This window comes from Pangasianodon hypophthalmus, chromosome 1 (genome assembly GCF_027358585.1).
Source record: "Pangasianodon hypophthalmus isolate fPanHyp1 chromosome 1, fPanHyp1.pri, whole genome shotgun sequence".
In the NCBI taxonomy this organism is placed as follows: Eukaryota; Metazoa; Chordata; class Actinopteri; order Siluriformes; family Pangasiidae; genus Pangasianodon; species Pangasianodon hypophthalmus.
Window position 1 is genome coordinate 720075 of NC_069710.1, and position 17491 is coordinate 737565.

A 17491-nucleotide genomic window follows, 5' to 3' on the forward strand; every position below is an offset into this window, starting at 1 on the left:
CCCGAAAAACCGCTACATCTCTTCTTCATCACAGCAGCTTGTTAAAATATCAAAATGCTGCAATCAGGAGATTTATTTATGTTCAAGGGACAAACAATCGTAAATTAGCTCTAGACATCTGTGAAATCTTTTTTCGCTTTCTTTAAACAGAACGTCTAAGACGTTTAACATTGAACATGGGAAATGTAGTTTCACTTGGAAGCCATTTTCCTCCACAGAACTCGCATAAAGAAATACATTTCCCGTGACCACCCGCGCGTGTTAAGACGGTTAGGTCAAAGTAACCGGAAGTGAATTAATTTTAGACATTTTAGGACTCACTTTTTAAGTATTTCTAGCTATTCTAAGATAGGATTTGTATTATTATTTGATAGGTGACAAAAAGGTATTTTCTAATTTGCGGTATGTGTTTTTTTTTTAAGGAAAGAAATCACCAGTCGAAGAACTACACGTACCATGAACACCTGCGCTGTAGCCTAGCACAAAGCTAATCCAATCTACTGTAATTTTGTATTTAAATCACTAAATTATAATATGTGACTATAAATGTGCATAATACAAAGCAATAACACACACACGATAAAAACGCAAAGGAAACTGTAAAAGGCGTAGATATGAGAAAACAAAAATATTAGCCGCTTTTGCTAGCTGGGTCATTCCTACTATTCGGTGCCATATTTTATTTAAAAAATGGGATTATACTAATTTCTTTAAGCTTGTCTTATATGTGCTCCATCATGGAACACAATGATATGTACCCAGAATTAAATTAAATTTAAAATAATTACCCTCATTTTAGTGCAAGTAGGCTAAACCTCCATGTCCCCAATCATGTATGCTCAACTTAAGTTACAAATATAACTAAGAAAATCAAACAAATCAAACAAAATATGAATGGCGCCGTTGTCTTCTGCAGAGACGCTACAGGGCATGTCGTGCTGCAGACCCTGAAAGAAGGCAGGAATACCTCAATAAAGAGAAGGAGTGGTGGAGAAAAGACAGAGAGGAAGGAAGGAAAACGAAAGTGTCAGACCTCAGGGAAAAAGAGAAGAGAGCGCAGAGAAAGAAATGGCAAGAAAGGAAGAGAAAGCAGAGGGCTAGTGTGAGAGCCAGGACAAACTTTCAGATAGGGAACAATCCTCCTCCAAGTCAAGACAATCCCCCTGACCCAGACAATGCCCCACAACCAGGGCCCTCAAGGTCACGTCATTAGTATCTCTCCAGGGACAATTAAATACCGTGACATCACTTGTCATAACAAACATGTTCTCAACTGTGCATGCTATGGGCTGAAACAGGTGAGCCTGGGACAACAAGCAAGCCCGCATTCCACTGAGGAACCATCACGGCCTGAAGCCATCATGAAAGAAAACATTGGGCAGTGGTGCATTGTTAACCATGATAGTGAACGCTACCCAGGAATCATCCTGGAGTTTGAAGACAATATGAGTGAAATGCATGCATAAGAATGGGACAAACGAGTTCTATTGGCCAAGTCCACGAGAGGACATTAGCTGGTATAGGAATGATCAAATTATATGTCTGATGAAAGAACCACAAGCTTTAAATAGGAGGTCCGTCCAGCTAGAGAAGACAGTGTGGAATTTCCTTGAGAAACACCTAGGTTCCTGGTTTGTTACGTAGTTTACTGCTGAAACATCTGTGGGATCTGAGACTGAAACATGTTCCTTTCGGTGCTCAGTGGTTGAAATTGGGGGCTAAATGAGCTGGCTTTTTTTTCTGAAATTGTTGTTCACTGCTGATGTGATGTCTGAGATAAGACACTGAAAAATGTTCCTGGTATTTCTTTTGGATTCTTAGTACATTTGGTGGTTGAAGATGGGGGTTAAAGTGTAAAGGAGTTGCCCTTCTTTACAGAGATGTGGTGGTGTTCACTGCTGATGTGATGTCTGAGATCAGACATTTGAAAAGTGTTCCTGATATTTCTTTTGGGTGTTCTGTACATTTTACTGTTGAAGGTGGAATGAGGTTGGAGTAAATGAATTACCTTTCTATAATGAAAAACCCGGTTTCTCCTCTGTCCACCCTGTTCCCTGTGTAGTTTTTTTTTTTTATATTAATTCAATAAAATCCACAAATATTATGCATATATTTCTGGTTACTTGCAAGGAATGAACTGACAAAATGAAATCACTTAAAAATGAGGCTTAATTATATTGACATCCCTTTTTATTCTAAATGAAATGTGTTAAAATTACATCGTGTTATAAAACCTAACATATTTTTTTTTTAGATAATGCTTGTTTATTAATGCTTTATTAAAAGTTGGAGGGTCAAATGAGGGACATTTTAGCACTTAGAAAAAGTAAATATTACTACAACTATTTATTCTAAACACTTATTTTATAGAGATGAGAATGTCCAGTAATGGGGGACATTTGGCTGATGTCACGTGAAAAATTTGGCAAAAATTATTACATCATAATATCCTGAGCTGGACCAATATGTTTTTCCTATAGTTCAATAAGCCCTCCTTCAGATGAAATGTTAAAATCATGGAAAATCTGGCATTTTTTCGTGGAAAGTTACCACCCTGAAATGGCAAATCTACTAACTTTTTCTCGTAATCTTAATATCTGAATATGCAAATTTATTTATTGAAATAGTAACATTGGAATCTGCGACTTGATTTCTTATAACCTTAATATTGGAATCTGTAACTTTATTTCTTGTAACCTTCATCAGATTCTGCGACTTTATTTCTTGTAATCTTAATATCAGAATCTGTAACTTCCTTTCTTGTAATGGTAATATCAGAATCTACGAACCTTATTTCTTGTAAATAAAGAAATCACTGAAATGAAGGTGCGACATTACTAGTCTCACTAATTGAGTTACCACCAGCATTCCAGCATGTATGGACACCTGAAATTTCCTGACCCTCTCCATAATTGAGAGGGCTTTCACATGTCCAGAAGGCTCACGTGACGTAAACCGAGCCGATGAATGTGCTGGATTCAGGCTATTGTGACTGATTAGAATTTCCAAGTGCTTCATTATGAGGTTCTACACCTGCGACTGGAACAGTCCGCACAGCACCCAATCATATAGGTAAAGGATCGGACACGCCCGCTGGCACTACAGGGACTAAATCAGCTTGTACACACTTTGTCAACACCCTAGCTGCTCAACACAAAGTGAAGGATCTTGAACTTGTAAGTTACTCGGCTGATGTAAAAGAGGAATGAGCTGTCTGCTTTCCGATTCCTTAGATTGAGAACGAGGGAGGTTCTGCCTCCCTGTTTTTGGAATCAGAAAATAACTGGAAAAGAACCTGGTCATCTGATGTGGTCCATGTACTCTCTAATAACCTCTGTTTTCCTACCAGTGACATAACCATTTGGCCTGGGTGTCACACTGTAGAGGCAGTGATGCTGTAATAGACACGCTAGAGAAAGTGTGCCCAGAACCCACTGATCTGACGAGATCGGAGGCAATGGTATGTGGCACTTGATAAATCGTGCCCTGGAGACATGATAATTGGCTGATCCTAATCTGGCATGAAAATGTGGCCACTGCTTGATCCTGTGTATCTTGTCCAGCTGCTGTTTCCAAAATCTAACTTAAAATAGTGTGGTCAGACGAGGGTGACTAAAAAGAAACCTGCGGCCTTAAATGTATAAGTCATGTTTTGAACAGAAATAGGTGACTATCTAGAGCCTCCTGGGCCTGTGTGTCAAAGATCTCTCCAGGTGCTAGCGACAAGGGGTACATAGATGAGTGTGCTGCGTATTTCTGTTCCTGCTGCAACAACATAGCAAAGGTGCCTACTTTTTATATTTTAGGGAATAAGCTACCATGTTGGCCATCAACTTCACTCCCTGCTGCAACAATGCAGTGCCAACAGAAGGCAATGAATAGCCAACAGAACTCTGTCAGTGTTATGCTGTGTTTATGGCAAGGCTGAATTATCTGCTGAAGTCTCAAACACTTTGGGTATTGGTCATGGCCATCATCCAGTTCCATTGGGGCCTGGTCAAGTAAACAGCTCACCATCAATTAATTAAGAAATTAACTACCACTGAACACCTTTGGGATGAACTGGGACACCGACTGAACCCCAGACCTCCTCGACATCCCAACATCAGCGCCTGACCTCACTAATGCTCTTGTAGCTGAATGAACACAAATCCCCACAGCCACGCTCCAACATCTAGTGGAAAGCTTCCCAGAAGAGTGGAGCTCATTATAACAGCAAACACAGGGGAATAAATCTGGAATGAGATCTGTCCTGTTTACTCTCTCTATTGTCTGTTTTTCTGTCAGCGACTGCACTTCTGCAGTGAGTATAACCATTTGGATTGAGTCTTGCACCTTTGAGGAAGGGAAACTGTAAATGTTACCATGTAGACAGAGTTCCCAGCAGCCATTGATCTGATGTTCTCAAGCAAAGCTTCCTAGAAGCTTTCTGCTCTTTGTTACCAGCTTATTTTCAGATACAATGTAAAAGGGCCTCAGCACTTTTGATAAATCATGCATTGGTGACATGATCATGCCCTGTTATTTCACACTGTTGCCAGTGCTATATTCTGCATATGGCTGTTGTATTTTCTAAAAGTGTACTTTGCAGAAAATTTACCTGCTGCCTTAAATGTTAAAATCACATATTGGACAGTTGGAAGTGACTCTTTTTAGTACCTCGTGGGCCTGTGAGCCAAAGACCTGTCCAGCGACTAGTGGCAGGTAGCACAGAGCTGTTTGTGCTGCCTGTTTCTGTTCCTGCTGCAACGACATAGCAAAGGTGCTCACTTTTTCTCTTTTTAAGGGCTGAGCTGCTGTGCCTGCTCCAACAACGCAGCAACGGTGCCTACTTTGTCCTCTAAGGGGACTAAGCTGCCATGTTTTCCGTCTGCTTCACTCCCTGCTGCGACAATTCAGCACCAGCAGAAGGCAATGAATAATCAACAGTATGCTATCGGCATTATGTGGTGGTTATGGTAAGGCTCCATCGTCTGCTCAATCATTCCAGAGATAGAGAGGGTGAAAAATGCTTTAGGAGTTCCAGAAATGTGGATGATTTATACAAATACTTGTCATCATTTTTATATTTAATATTGCTCTCAAAAGGCATTACATTATTGTGAACTTTAAAGTAAAGCATGAAGGAATTAAACACACAGCTTTCATTGAAGTCAACAGTAATGACTTATTATTGGTTTTGAAAACTTAAAATATGTAATTAGTTGTTTATATCTTTTGTAAAACTGAAGATTGATATCTGAAACTGTAACATAAAAAATGCATGTGTACAGAGAAAGCCAGTCAAGTATTCAGGAAATACACTGCCAGTAGATTTGTCGATGTGCAATAATTTTTTGCTGAACTTTGCTGATTTTCTGTAAATCATGTGATGCCTACAGTTGGGGTGCGGCGTGAAAATGCGGCCAGTGTTTGATCCTGTGTATCTTGTCCAGCTGCTGTTTCCAAAATCTAACTTAAAATAGTGTGATGTCAGACGAGGGTGACTAAAAAGAAACCTGCGGCCTTAAATGTATAAGTCATGTTTTGAACAGAAATAGGTGACTATCAGGGGCTCCTGGGCCTGTGTGTCAAAGACCTCTCCAGGTGCTAGCGACAAGTGGTACATAGATGAGTGTGCTGCGTATTTCTGTTCCTGCTGCAACAACATAGCAAAGGTGCCTACTTTTTATATTTTAGGGAATAAGCTGCCATGTTGGCCATCAGCTTCACTCCCTGCTGCAACAATGCAGTGCCAACAGAAGGCAATGAATAGCCAACAGAACTCTGTCAGTGTTATGCTGTGGTTATGGCAAGGCTGAATTATCTGCTGAAGTCTCAGACACTTTGGGTATTGGTCATGGCCATCATCCAGTTCCATTGGGGCCTGGTCGAGTAAACAGCTCACCATCCTGCCCAGAAAGAATGAAACTGTTGTAAAAAAAAAATTGCTGGCTGTTAGGAGTTTCAGGCCTGTTGTCATACATTTATTTCTGTCCTCATTGTATTTTTAAAATTGTCACCAAATGGCATTCCATTGTTGGTTACTGTAGAGTAAAACATGTAGGAGTTAAAGCATGACCTGATTTGGTCTGTTTCAGTTGATATCTGTAACAAAAAATGGGTAAATACAGAGGAAGGTGAAGATGGACTCAGGAAATGCTCTGTCATTGTCGATTTGAGACAGATTTCCTGTAAATCACATGATGCCAATAGCTGGAGTTTTGCTTTAAATACAGGCAGCATACTGCACTACTCTGATTTCAGTTGTGAGTGGACAGGTGAAAGAATACCAACACTTTAGAAGGTAGGTGATATGGTTGGATTTGCTGCTTGAAATGGTTTCATTTTCTTCATCAAAGTTTTTGGGCTTTGACATTTTATTAAAATTTTATGAGGTTACTGTAATAATTTTAACTGTGGGCCCTTTAATTAGCTTCTTACTGGTTAGACATATAAAAGATTTGATAGAATAAATTTATTGAAAGGAATGGATAGAAAAACTCAAAATAACGGTGTGCTCAGTAACTCCAAAGTTAAAAAAAAATCTGTTATTTGAGCTGATCCCAATTATTAGGAATAATTTTTGAGTGTTATTGTGTTGACCTACAAAAAAAAAACAAAAAATCATATGGTCAATATTTTTTAAAACATTTTCTGCTTAAATATATATAAAGTTCAGAAGTGTTTCTGAACTAAAATGTTTCCTCTTTATATATTTTATATATGTTTATATATATCTCATCCAGAAATAAAGTTCTAGCATTTTAGTCTGCTTTACCCCAAAAATAAAAATGAAGAACATCATTTTTAAATATTTAATTCCATGTGAAAGCTGCTGCACCTACATTTACTTATGAAAGAACATTACTGCAAACTTGTAAGGAATTTTCTGTTTATAATTTGAAATGCTGATTAATTCAGTCAGTTTTGTTGTTTTGGTTAAATGTCTTATTAAGAATATCTTTTCAGCTTTTTAAATGTGATTAAAAAGCTGTTTATAATAATATGTGCACTATTACTATTACTATAAAATACTAATATTGATTAAAAATACTATAAAATACTATCCTTGTGTTAAAAGTGAATATTAAGAGAAAATATTCATCAGACTGATTTGATTAACTAGGTTCGATTTTTTAATGTGTCTGTAATTTATTTTGCCCTAAGAAGAAATGATTTTTTCTCTTTTCTAAAACTTAGAAACCATCTGATTAATTGCTTGATACCAGACACCAGCAACAAGATACTAATCATGGCACGTTATTCCGCTCAAGGGTAAGTTTTCATCTGATAAACTATCTACACCACAGTCTTATAGTCTCAGTTCTATATGAAATACAAACATGAAAACTAAACGAGCAGTAACCATTAGAGGAGTCTAGACAAGTAGTTTAACTAGCAGTGATGGACTGATGGACTAATGTACATTTTGCAAATGTTTGTGATCCAGCTGCATGATAACTAAATTTCACACACACCCTCCATGTCAATGAACTCGGACTAAAAAATAATTAAGGCCTTAAATAACCATCTGAACAACAAAATTGCTGTTCAAAGAATAAAGATCCTTGTGAAATAGATGCTTTAAAATTAAAAGCCTAAATTATAGGAGACTCATGCCATTTTTGTTTTGTTTTACATCGAATTTCTAACAGGGATCAAAACAAGAAAACAACCTTACACTTATAAAGTCTAACAAATGAAATAATGACTGTAAAAACAAGGTTTTTTTTAACCTTCCAAATTAAACATTTAATTGGTCCCAGTGTGTAATAAAAGTGATATTCTTGTTGTAGCATGTTTGATACATCAGGTTTTTGATTTTGAGTTTATTTTCCCCCATTTACAGTTTTCCCCAGGAGGTATTTTTAATCCTTCTTATTTTTCCACAGCATTTTAACCATTTATTTTCCTTCCACAGAATTAATGGTTTGATACAATTTATTGAAATTACTATATCAAGTAGTTTTATGAGACTGAGCTCCAAAATGCATTTCCATCCAAAGATCTGAGTCAAGAAGTTTGATATGTGATAGTTCAGTAGAATTATTCTACTAATAAAACATAATGATCTGAATGAACATTAAAGTTGGCTTATTACATAAATGGGCATCGCAGGTGGCTATTTTTAAATGACCAGTAAACAGGATGCATAATCATATTTCAGTAAAGACCCACTAGAGGGCAACAAACACTTGCTAACGATTATACAACGCGTTACAGGAAATCTCCGTTGCATCGATAATGAAATGAGAGCCTGCCAGATTTGATACACAGGGTATTATAGGGTTATAATCCATAATACCATTCATAAATACATAAAACTTTCATTTTTGTGTAGGAGAGAAGACTTGCAGACATCAGCGGAAGAGCAAATAAACAAAATCAGAAAAAACAGCAGATCAATAGAAGGATTCCTCACAAGATATATTCTAAACACAAGGACTATAATTGATGGTCAAAGATTGAAGAGAGTGGCATTTGGAGAAAAAGACGAGAGCAAACCTCATAAAACCATATTAATTGTTGGAGAAACAGGAGTAGGGAAGTCGACTCTCATCAATGCCATGGTCAACTACATGCTGGGTGTTGAAAGTACAGACAGAATTTGGTGTGAGATCATAGAGACAAAAGGAAATCAAACTGATTCTCAGACAAATGCAGTCACAGTGTATGATGTGTTTACTAAACACAGCCCGTTCTCTCTAACCGTCATCGACACGCCTGGATTTGGAAGCACTGATGGTATGCAGGATGATTTAACTGTTGCTGAAAGTTTACATGAGTTATTTAGATCTAAAGATGGAGTTCATGAAATTGATGCGGTGTGTCTTACCGTGTCATCAAACACCACTCGACTCACTGACAGACAGCTGTACATTTTTGATGCTGTTCTCTCTTTATTTGGCAATGACGTAGAGAAAAACATTGTTGTGTTCGTCACACACGCCTCCAGCAAACCTACAAATGCCATTAAGGCCATTAAAAAGGCCAGCGTTGTGTGTGCAAAGACTGATAAAGGAGAGCCTGTGTATTTCAGGTTTAACAACTGTCACTGTGAAAACTTTGATGATGAGGAAATATTAGATGATTACAAGTTAGCATGGGATCAGTTAAACAAAACCATGGAGAAATTTCTGGCTTTTATATATGAAAGGCCAAGTATAAGCCTGACGATGACTGCAATTGTACTGAAAAGACGCAAACAACTGACAGCATCCATCTCCAATATAAAGGATAAAATCACAATGGCAGAACTCAAACAAAACGAGCTCGACCAGACAAAAGCATTTTTGCAACAACATGAGAAAGAAAAGAAGGAAAAAGAAAAAACCTTTGAATATGAGGTGGACGAGCCTTACAAAGTAAAGGTGCCAATAGAATATAAGTGGTGGCACTTTCAAAGCAAAGAGGCCACTTGCTGCAGTGTGTGTGAGGAGAACTGCCATTACCCAGGATGCTGGTGGGTCAGAGATCTTTCACGGTGTAGTGTCATGTCTGAGGGTCGGTGCACAGTGTGTACTGGAAGATGTCACTACACTGAACATGTTAAAGAGAAGAAAATCTATGTGGTGAAGACAAGGAGGGTCAAGAAGACTAAGGAAGATGTGAAAAGGAAATACGAGACAAAGTCTGATGAGATAAAAAGTTTAGTAAGCAAGTTAACCCATGAAAAAGAAGAACATGAAAGACAAAAAATGAGACTGGTGGAGCAGTGTTACCAGTGTGTGATTACACTGAATACAATCGCTTTAAAGAGTGACTCTGTGTCTATACTTCAGCACATGGATTTTTTGATTGAGAAAGTGAAGGAAACAGGAAACACAGATCGAGTGCAGAAACTTGAAGAAATAAAGAAAAGAGCTGAAGCTGAAAACCAGAAACTCCTGAGTTTTATTCAAAGATTTTGGAGTTCTTAAAAAAGGAAATACTGCTCTGCTTAAAGGAAAATGCCATCATGAATGATTGCATATTAATCATATCATTTCTTTATGATTTCCTACATTATCCACAATGCCATTAGACTATCTGCTGATATTGAAGTCCTTTAGTCTGTCCAGCTCTCTCACTTCCTCATCTGTATGCAATGCTCAAATCAGTTTCCAAAGCTTCAGCTTTCACGCTAATACCACCATCAACGCCATCACGCTCATCATGTCATATTGCTATCTGACCGAGCCGAGTCTACAATATGGAACAGACTCGCATCCGTTTGCGCACATCTAAATGAATGACTGTATAGAGGATGATTTTAAAATGCCCGAATCTGTACACGAGCTGTGCAAATTCAGTGATGGACTTTGATGGAGTTTGATGCAGTTTGTATGTTTTGATAGAATTTTTCCCCCTTACTTCGTAATGATTGAGAGAGAATTATTGTTATGCCATGGACAGGCCTGAAAATGTCATTAAGGCCGTCAGGTAATCTGAAGGAAAAGTTGTAAAACTGGTGCTTCTGTATTTGAGATTTGACCCCAAGCTTTTAATGAGAAATATTAATATGAAAAGAAAAATGACCTATTGCCCTAAATCTGTCAAAGGGCACTGGATCTGCTGAACACAAGCAGGAAGGACTTTCAGTAACGAGCATTTTGTTCAGCATCTGAGCTTCCGGAGCTACTAAACCTCTCGCTCTGTGAAATGTTGTATGTAACAGATAAAATATAAAACATATAGATAAAATTCTTCATTCTTTCAAGTCTTCATTATTGATCAGTTTTTACTTTAGTTAATGTAACAGCCTGCAAAAACCTCCTATGGTCAGTAGGGCCTTAGGATGAGTAAGCTTTGCTGTTTACTTTCCAAATGAACCATTTTATTAAGTCTTATAATCAAAAGCATTATATGTTGGTATTTTACTGCTTATTTTTTGTGTTAGAGTATTTGGGTGCAGTTAAGTAATGGATAAAGTAAAGCATATATTGTTTGTTGTTATTAATCATAAGAATCAATAAACCATAATGTGTTTCTAGGATTAATCCACTTTTCCCTGAAATGTGAGTTGGAAAAAATCAGCCACTTCTTAAAGAAACTCCAGAACAACGTCTTGTAGAACACATTGAAATTTTGTCATTGAATTTTCACAAGTTTTGCTCTTTATTTCTGTTAACAATTTGTCTGTTTTTATTCTAGTCTTCCCAATAAATTCTGATTATATTATAAGTTTTGTTACTCATTAGATAAGTGATTATACACGGTGTCCTAAAGGTCTCCACACACACACAGGGGACTTTGTTTGCCAGCAGCACGTCGGTTGTGTCTTCGTCAGTGGATGTTCGTGGACGTCGCTTCTCGGTCGGTCCTCAACACTTCCAGTGTTTTTGAATTTGTTAATGAGTTTGGTGACAGTGTGGTGTGTGTGATGTGCTCGCCATGTTTCCTGTTAAAGTCCATCGCAACCTTGTGACAGCTTCCCGATCCAGCCATGAGAATGATTTCAATACGTTCTGCTTTTGTCAAAGGCGTTCTTAAAGGCTATCTGAAAAAAAATACATAACTAATTCTATAAAGTAATATAAAACTAAGTATGAAAAATTTTGGAAGACAATTTGCTAAAAAGTGTTAATTTCTCCCATGTACGGAGACTTCTGGGACACGCTGTAGTTTTCCTTAATTTCACATATAGTACTTTCTATATGATAATAGCTTCTGATAGACATTTATTAAAATCTTTATATTGAAAATGAGCTGTACAGTAAAACCATGCTTTTTTATTCCAAAGCATTATTAGCATTATTATTATAAAACCGTGAGTAGGCACCCTATTGTTAGTCTATGTTTTCTTCTTCTTCTTCTTCTTCTATCTAGGGTGAACAGGAAACAAACAGGAAGTGAGGCTGTATCTCAGCAATAATTTTGCACACTGACACAAAACTTAGTAAGCATCTTCAGCACCATGAGCCGAGGCTATGCAGTATATTTTGTGCCAGCACCACCTACTGGTCAAAAGTAACAATAACATGCTAAAAAATCCTGACATCTAACTGCCATTTTTGCTACTCCTCCTCCAAATTTTAAATCTTCACCACATTTGTCTCACATCATCCTGACACCTGTCTAAATAATGCTGCAGTAAAGCCACCCTGCTGCCCATTTGTTCATCTAGACCTTTCCCCCTACAAGTGAGAGAATTCCACCACTGTCTGTGCTCAAAACATAGACATCATGAGTGAAACTACAAATCACTCCTGAATCCCTTCGCCTGAGGTTATTGCTCTGCTTTACTGGGTTGCTTAAGCAACAGTTGTAGCATGTCTGTGAATGTGTGGATCACCGAGGCTGGGTGCTTGGCCCCCAAAAATACTGCTTGCAGCTTTAATCTTCTTCTTCTTCTTCTTCTTCTGATTAGGGTGTCTATGGAAGCCCACAGAATCATCTGGTAAAAAGTTGTAAAATTTGGCACACTGATTAGGGAGTGTCTAATGAACATTCTGACCAAATTTGGGCCAAGTGCTGCCAACGCTCTAGCGCCACCATCGGGTCAGACTTGGGCCTAATTTGGAAGTACATTTATGGTCATAACTTTTGAACCATGTGTCCAAAATTTAAAAGGCATCCCCGGATTTATGCCTAATTAGATTTTCCGCCATCTTGGTTTTTTCACTACTCCTAAAAATTTTGTCCATTCATCACCAAATTTGGCACACATCATCTTCAGAGTAACCCTCACAAAAGTTTTTAAAAGAATTTTGAATATTCCAAATGATTTGTCTGTAATGGGCCAACGAATCTGACAGCGAAGCCGCCAAACAGGAAGTGAGGCTGTATCTTAGCAACGACTTTGTGAACTGACACAAAACTTGGTAGGCATCTTCAGGACAATGACCTGCGGCAATGCAACTAATTTTGTGCCAGCGCCACCTACTGGTCAAAAGTAACAGTAGCATGCCGTAAATGTTTCCATGCCATTTTTCACTACTCGTCCTCCAAATTTTGTACAATCTTCACCTCAGTAAGATATTTGCATATTTTCATGAGACTTGATCTTCAGGGCCTCACCCTAATGTCCCCAAAAAATTCAATGACTGCCACCTGCGGTCAAAAACTGTGACAACTTCCATAATTTTCCTAATTTTATTTTAAGAACTTGTGCTAAATTCACAATTCTGTGTTCTTAATTCTACATTCCTATGATTCACTAGGGTAAGCTGAAGTGAATGCTCATCAGCGTCTGAATTGCAAGAGTACTTCCTATAGTTTTCCATATTTCATATACGATATTTTATATAGTTTTCCAACAATATGCATATTATGCTAATAAATTAGAAAGTGCCATAAAGGAAGTGAGACTGTGTCTCAGCTACAACTTTGTTTATTGAAAGAAAACTTCCACACTAGCTGCCCTTGTTGGAAAATACTGAGAAGTTGTGGATAATTCTACTAATAACATTTGAAGTTCTTTGTCTACAGTACTTTTTTTTTGCTACTTCTCCACTCACTGCTGTCCAAACTTCACCAAACTGGAATTATGTGAATTTGAGACTGTTACTGACAACAGTTACTAGCTGAATATTTTGTATTGGGTCCTGCTTTAGTGAAACAGGAAGTGATGCCATATCTTGGCAACAAGTTTTTCTTCATGACACAAAACTTGGTACGTTTCTACATTTTGCAGCTCCATTCAATCCGCAGTCACATGTAACAAGACGGCAAGTTTCTAACATACAAATGCAATGCAAACCCTGCAACAGGAATTTTTTCACATAGCATAAAAATAATGCTAAAAATTCAGTTATTATGATTAGTATGAAATAAAGTGCTCTAAACTTCTTCCACTTTACTTCTTTGAAACATACATGAAGCATAAATATGTGGACATGAGCAACCATGGCGTGCATGTGTGGTGCAGATTGGGCAGGGTACAGGTACTCGGCCATATCCAACAGCTAAATTACTCTAATCACTTTACCTCATTCTTTCAGCCTTTTAGAAATAGACAGTGAATGTCAAATAAACTACTACTTGGTTATAATCTACTTTTCTATTACTCTGATTTTTATTTCTCATGAAATTGTAGTTTAAGCTCATGTGGAATCACCAGTATGTCCAATAGGATGCATCTAATTTGATCACATGATTTAGAAGTAGTTAAGTGTCTGTCCAATCATATTACTTTTTGATTACTTCACTTCTTGGTTTGTAAAAATGCAGCAGACCCTGAAATAAACAACCTGAGGAAAAAATATCAGAGTGCATTTGGGGTCTCAAGATAAAAGCAGAGCCTGAAAGTGAAGAGAGAGGAAAGAACTGGAATTCAGATTAAACACAACTGACAACTGAACACAGTTGAGCTCTGTGTGTGTGTGTGTGTGCAGGGCTACCAGGTTGTTTATGGAGTATTAACACATGCAGATACTTTATTAGGAAAGACATTCATTCTTTCATTCTTTATTCATCTTCAGTAACTGCAGCAGAGACTTGCAATGTAGTGTGAAGTTTACACAGGAGCCTGTTATGACAAAGTTCTGCCACTGGGTGTCACTGTTTATGTTCACAAATCTACAGCTGTGACAATTTCAGTCCAAAACAGGAAGTGAAGTTTGACTGAAAGGTCATCAGCCTGACAGTAGAAATATATTTCCCAGGATTAACAGCGTGTAATGGTTATGTTACAGCTGTCTGAAGTTAATTCATTTCTGTCATTTCAGATTCACTTTTAAGGTCTTTAAGGTATTTATTATCATCATGGATTATACCATAGGTTCTTAACTTTGGTATAATCTAGTGAAAACCTTACTGGATTAACAAACTTTGAGATTATATACAGTGCAAGAGTATAATATTTATACATTTAAAGTAGTGCAAGAAAGCACAAGAATTAATGCTTCCACAACTGATGCCACAATTCGCACAATGCTGTTTTCATGGAAGTTTTACAGCCTTGTAGTTCCAGGGTCCCAGTCGATCCTGAGCTCAGGTGACTGTCCGTGTGGAGTTTTCCATGTTCTCCTTGTGTCCATGTGTGCTTCCTCCAGGATAACTAGTTTCCTCCCACCTCGCTTGCTCTTTACCGAGTGATTGTGGGAGAATTTGAGTGACCTGTATTTGTTTTTTAATTTTTATTATTAAACTTTGTGTTTTTTTTTACTTCTTTACTTACCTGTAAGATTATCAAATAAAATGCAGGTGTTTTCATGGAATGGCTTAGCTGCTGATCCATATGCTACAGAGAAAACTTTGATGTTTTCTCTATAAAAGTGTTAACCTTTTATGCAAAATTATTTGTATATTGCATTTGTGCACTACTGCACATGCAAAATTCTGCACCTCATCTATTATCATCACAATGACATCAGCAGAACGTGCACCAACCCAGAGTATTGCAAAGTAGGGAGGAGCACAACAGACAACAAATCTCAGATACAGGAAATATTAAAGTTCCTGCTTTACATCAAGACGTGTGGACACATACTTTCACTGATCCATATATATTTATATATTTTATATATCACTATGTTCATAGACTCACACGTCATCAAGACCAACAGCAAAATTTGAGTGCTTCAAGCGAAAGGAACTGATCACAAGCAAAGGACAGGAACTGAGAGGAACAAAATATGGCATGAACAATCAAGACCCTAAAGAAATGAACATCCAAAGAAACAAATTGCTTCCAGTAATGAGACAACACCAAGGGGAAGGATGACACAAATACATAACCGTAGACAGACTTTATATTAAAAATCATGACCCAAGTGGAAGCCCAGATACCATACTTCCACCCGTCCGATCGCACACTTCCTTGGGTTTGCTGTGAGCCCCGTCCATCTCAACGATCTCAGAACAGCCCTCAGGTGCTGCATGTGCCACTCCAATCATTACTGTAGATAATAATGTCATCTAAGGCAGCGGCGTAAGCAGTGTGTGGACACAGGATTCTGTTCATCAGCCGCTGGAACGTCGCAGGACCCCAAACAACCCAAAAGGAAGGGTCATGAATTGGTGTAACCCAAACGGAGTGGAAAAGGTCATTTTTACATGAGATATTGGGGTCAAAGGGATCTGCCAATATCTCTTTGTCAAATCCAGTGTCGAATAAAGGCAAGCCGCACCTAATAGATTGAGCAGTTCGTCAACACAAGGCATTGGGTATGTGTCAAATTTAGACACCACGCTGACTTTGTCTAAAGTCCACAAAAAAATGGACTGGGGACCAAAACCACCTGGCTGCTCCAGTCACTGTGGGACTCCTCGATTACCCCCATGTCAAGCATAGCCTTGAGTTCATTCCGAACCACTTAGACGATAGGTATCGTGACATGAACAACGTGCCCTGATCAGTCAGGATCTCTTTCGGAATCCCGACTCAGGAGAGTGCCTCCTCAACATTATGTGCGGAGATGCCGCTTGCGAGTATCACGTTGTGTAGTCTACTAGCACTAACACAAAGCGATGCCCTCGTGCAGTCCGTTCTAATGGCCCGATGAGGTCCATACCAATTCTGTCGAAGGGGACCTCGATTAATAGAAGAGGGCGCAATGGCGCTTTTGGGGTGGCCAGCGAGTTCACCAGCTGACATTCACGACATGCTGCACAGCAACTGCAAACATCGCGGCATATGCCCGGCCAATAAAAACGGGCTGTGAGACAGTTTAGTGTTTTGTCCTTCCCTAAAAGCCCAGCCATGGGATTATAATGAGCTGCCTGGAATAACATTTCCCAACGGCTCACTTTGAACCAGGTATTGATGAATTGAGGACTGGTTACAGTCTGAACCCACCAAGGCATGGTGTGTACCCTCTTGGACCAGTATGCAGTACGTCCCTGCTCAATCGGGACCAGGCTGTGGTGTGTCAGGGGTCCGACCAACGCCCCCACCGCCATCACGTGGCATTGGTCCTGGAAATACACGGGTTCCCCTCAACGCCAAACGCTGACCCGTTGCAATATCGCCCAACGCAGGTCTAGATATTCCAGCTGGTTCGCTAGTGGGCCACGAGCTGGGCTTCCCCGGAGAGGAGCGGCAGCATGCGGACACCCCACTGGGCCTTGGGCCAGCCTTACGCCGTGGCTGAGCGCTCAACCAGCTCCAGGAAAGCTTCCGGTTTGTCCTGCAGCTCCATCTTGGCCAGTGTGATGTGGGCCACGGTGGAGGCGGTTGCTGGGGCCGGTGCTGGAGCACCTGCTGGTCCTCCGTCTGGGCTTGGAGCATGACCTGGAAGTGCTGCTCCTTCTCCGTCCACAGCTCAAGGAGGGCCTGGTGTTGGGTTGGGTGGATGCCGGCAAGGGACTTGACAATCTCATCCAACTCACTCACCCGGGTTTCGGCACCATTGTAACGCTTCCCAGTTCGGATAGGGAATCAGGAGATGGGAAGCAGGCTTGAATCCACCTACTGGCATGTTTTGGGATGTGAGACGAAACCAGACATGTGGAGAACACGCTAAACTCCACACAGACAGTAACCCAAGCTCATGATTGAGCTATTGGACCCTGGAGCTGTGAGGCTACACTACCTGCTGCACCACCGTTCGACTTCTGATAATAGATATAACTAATGATCTTTAAA

The 17491-nt window shown here is 39.1% G+C and overlaps 1 protein-coding gene across 2 annotated transcripts; it reads left to right on the top strand.

The window, feature by feature from the left end:
* The first annotated feature begins 4749 nt into the window (after positions 1 to 4749).
* Positions 4750 to 11497, top strand: LOC113526711 (uncharacterized). 2 transcript variants are annotated; one of them, XM_026914004.3, is made up of 3 exons: positions 4750 to 4958; positions 7183 to 7257; positions 8324 to 11497. In XM_026914004.3, exons 2-3 carry the CDS (start codon positions 7235 to 7237, stop codon positions 9900 to 9902), a joined length of 1602 nt encoding a protein of 533 aa, XP_026769805.1. In that variant the 5' UTR covers positions 4750 to 4958; positions 7183 to 7234; the 3' UTR covers positions 9903 to 11497. The 2 variants fall into 2 exon arrangements, with proteins under 2 accessions (XP_026769805.1, XP_026769804.1); XM_026914003.3 differs by lacking the exon at positions 4750 to 4958 and adding an exon at positions 5901 to 6286 and having other exon boundaries at positions 8324 to 11496.
* Positions 11498 to 17491: the final 5994 nt, after the last annotated feature.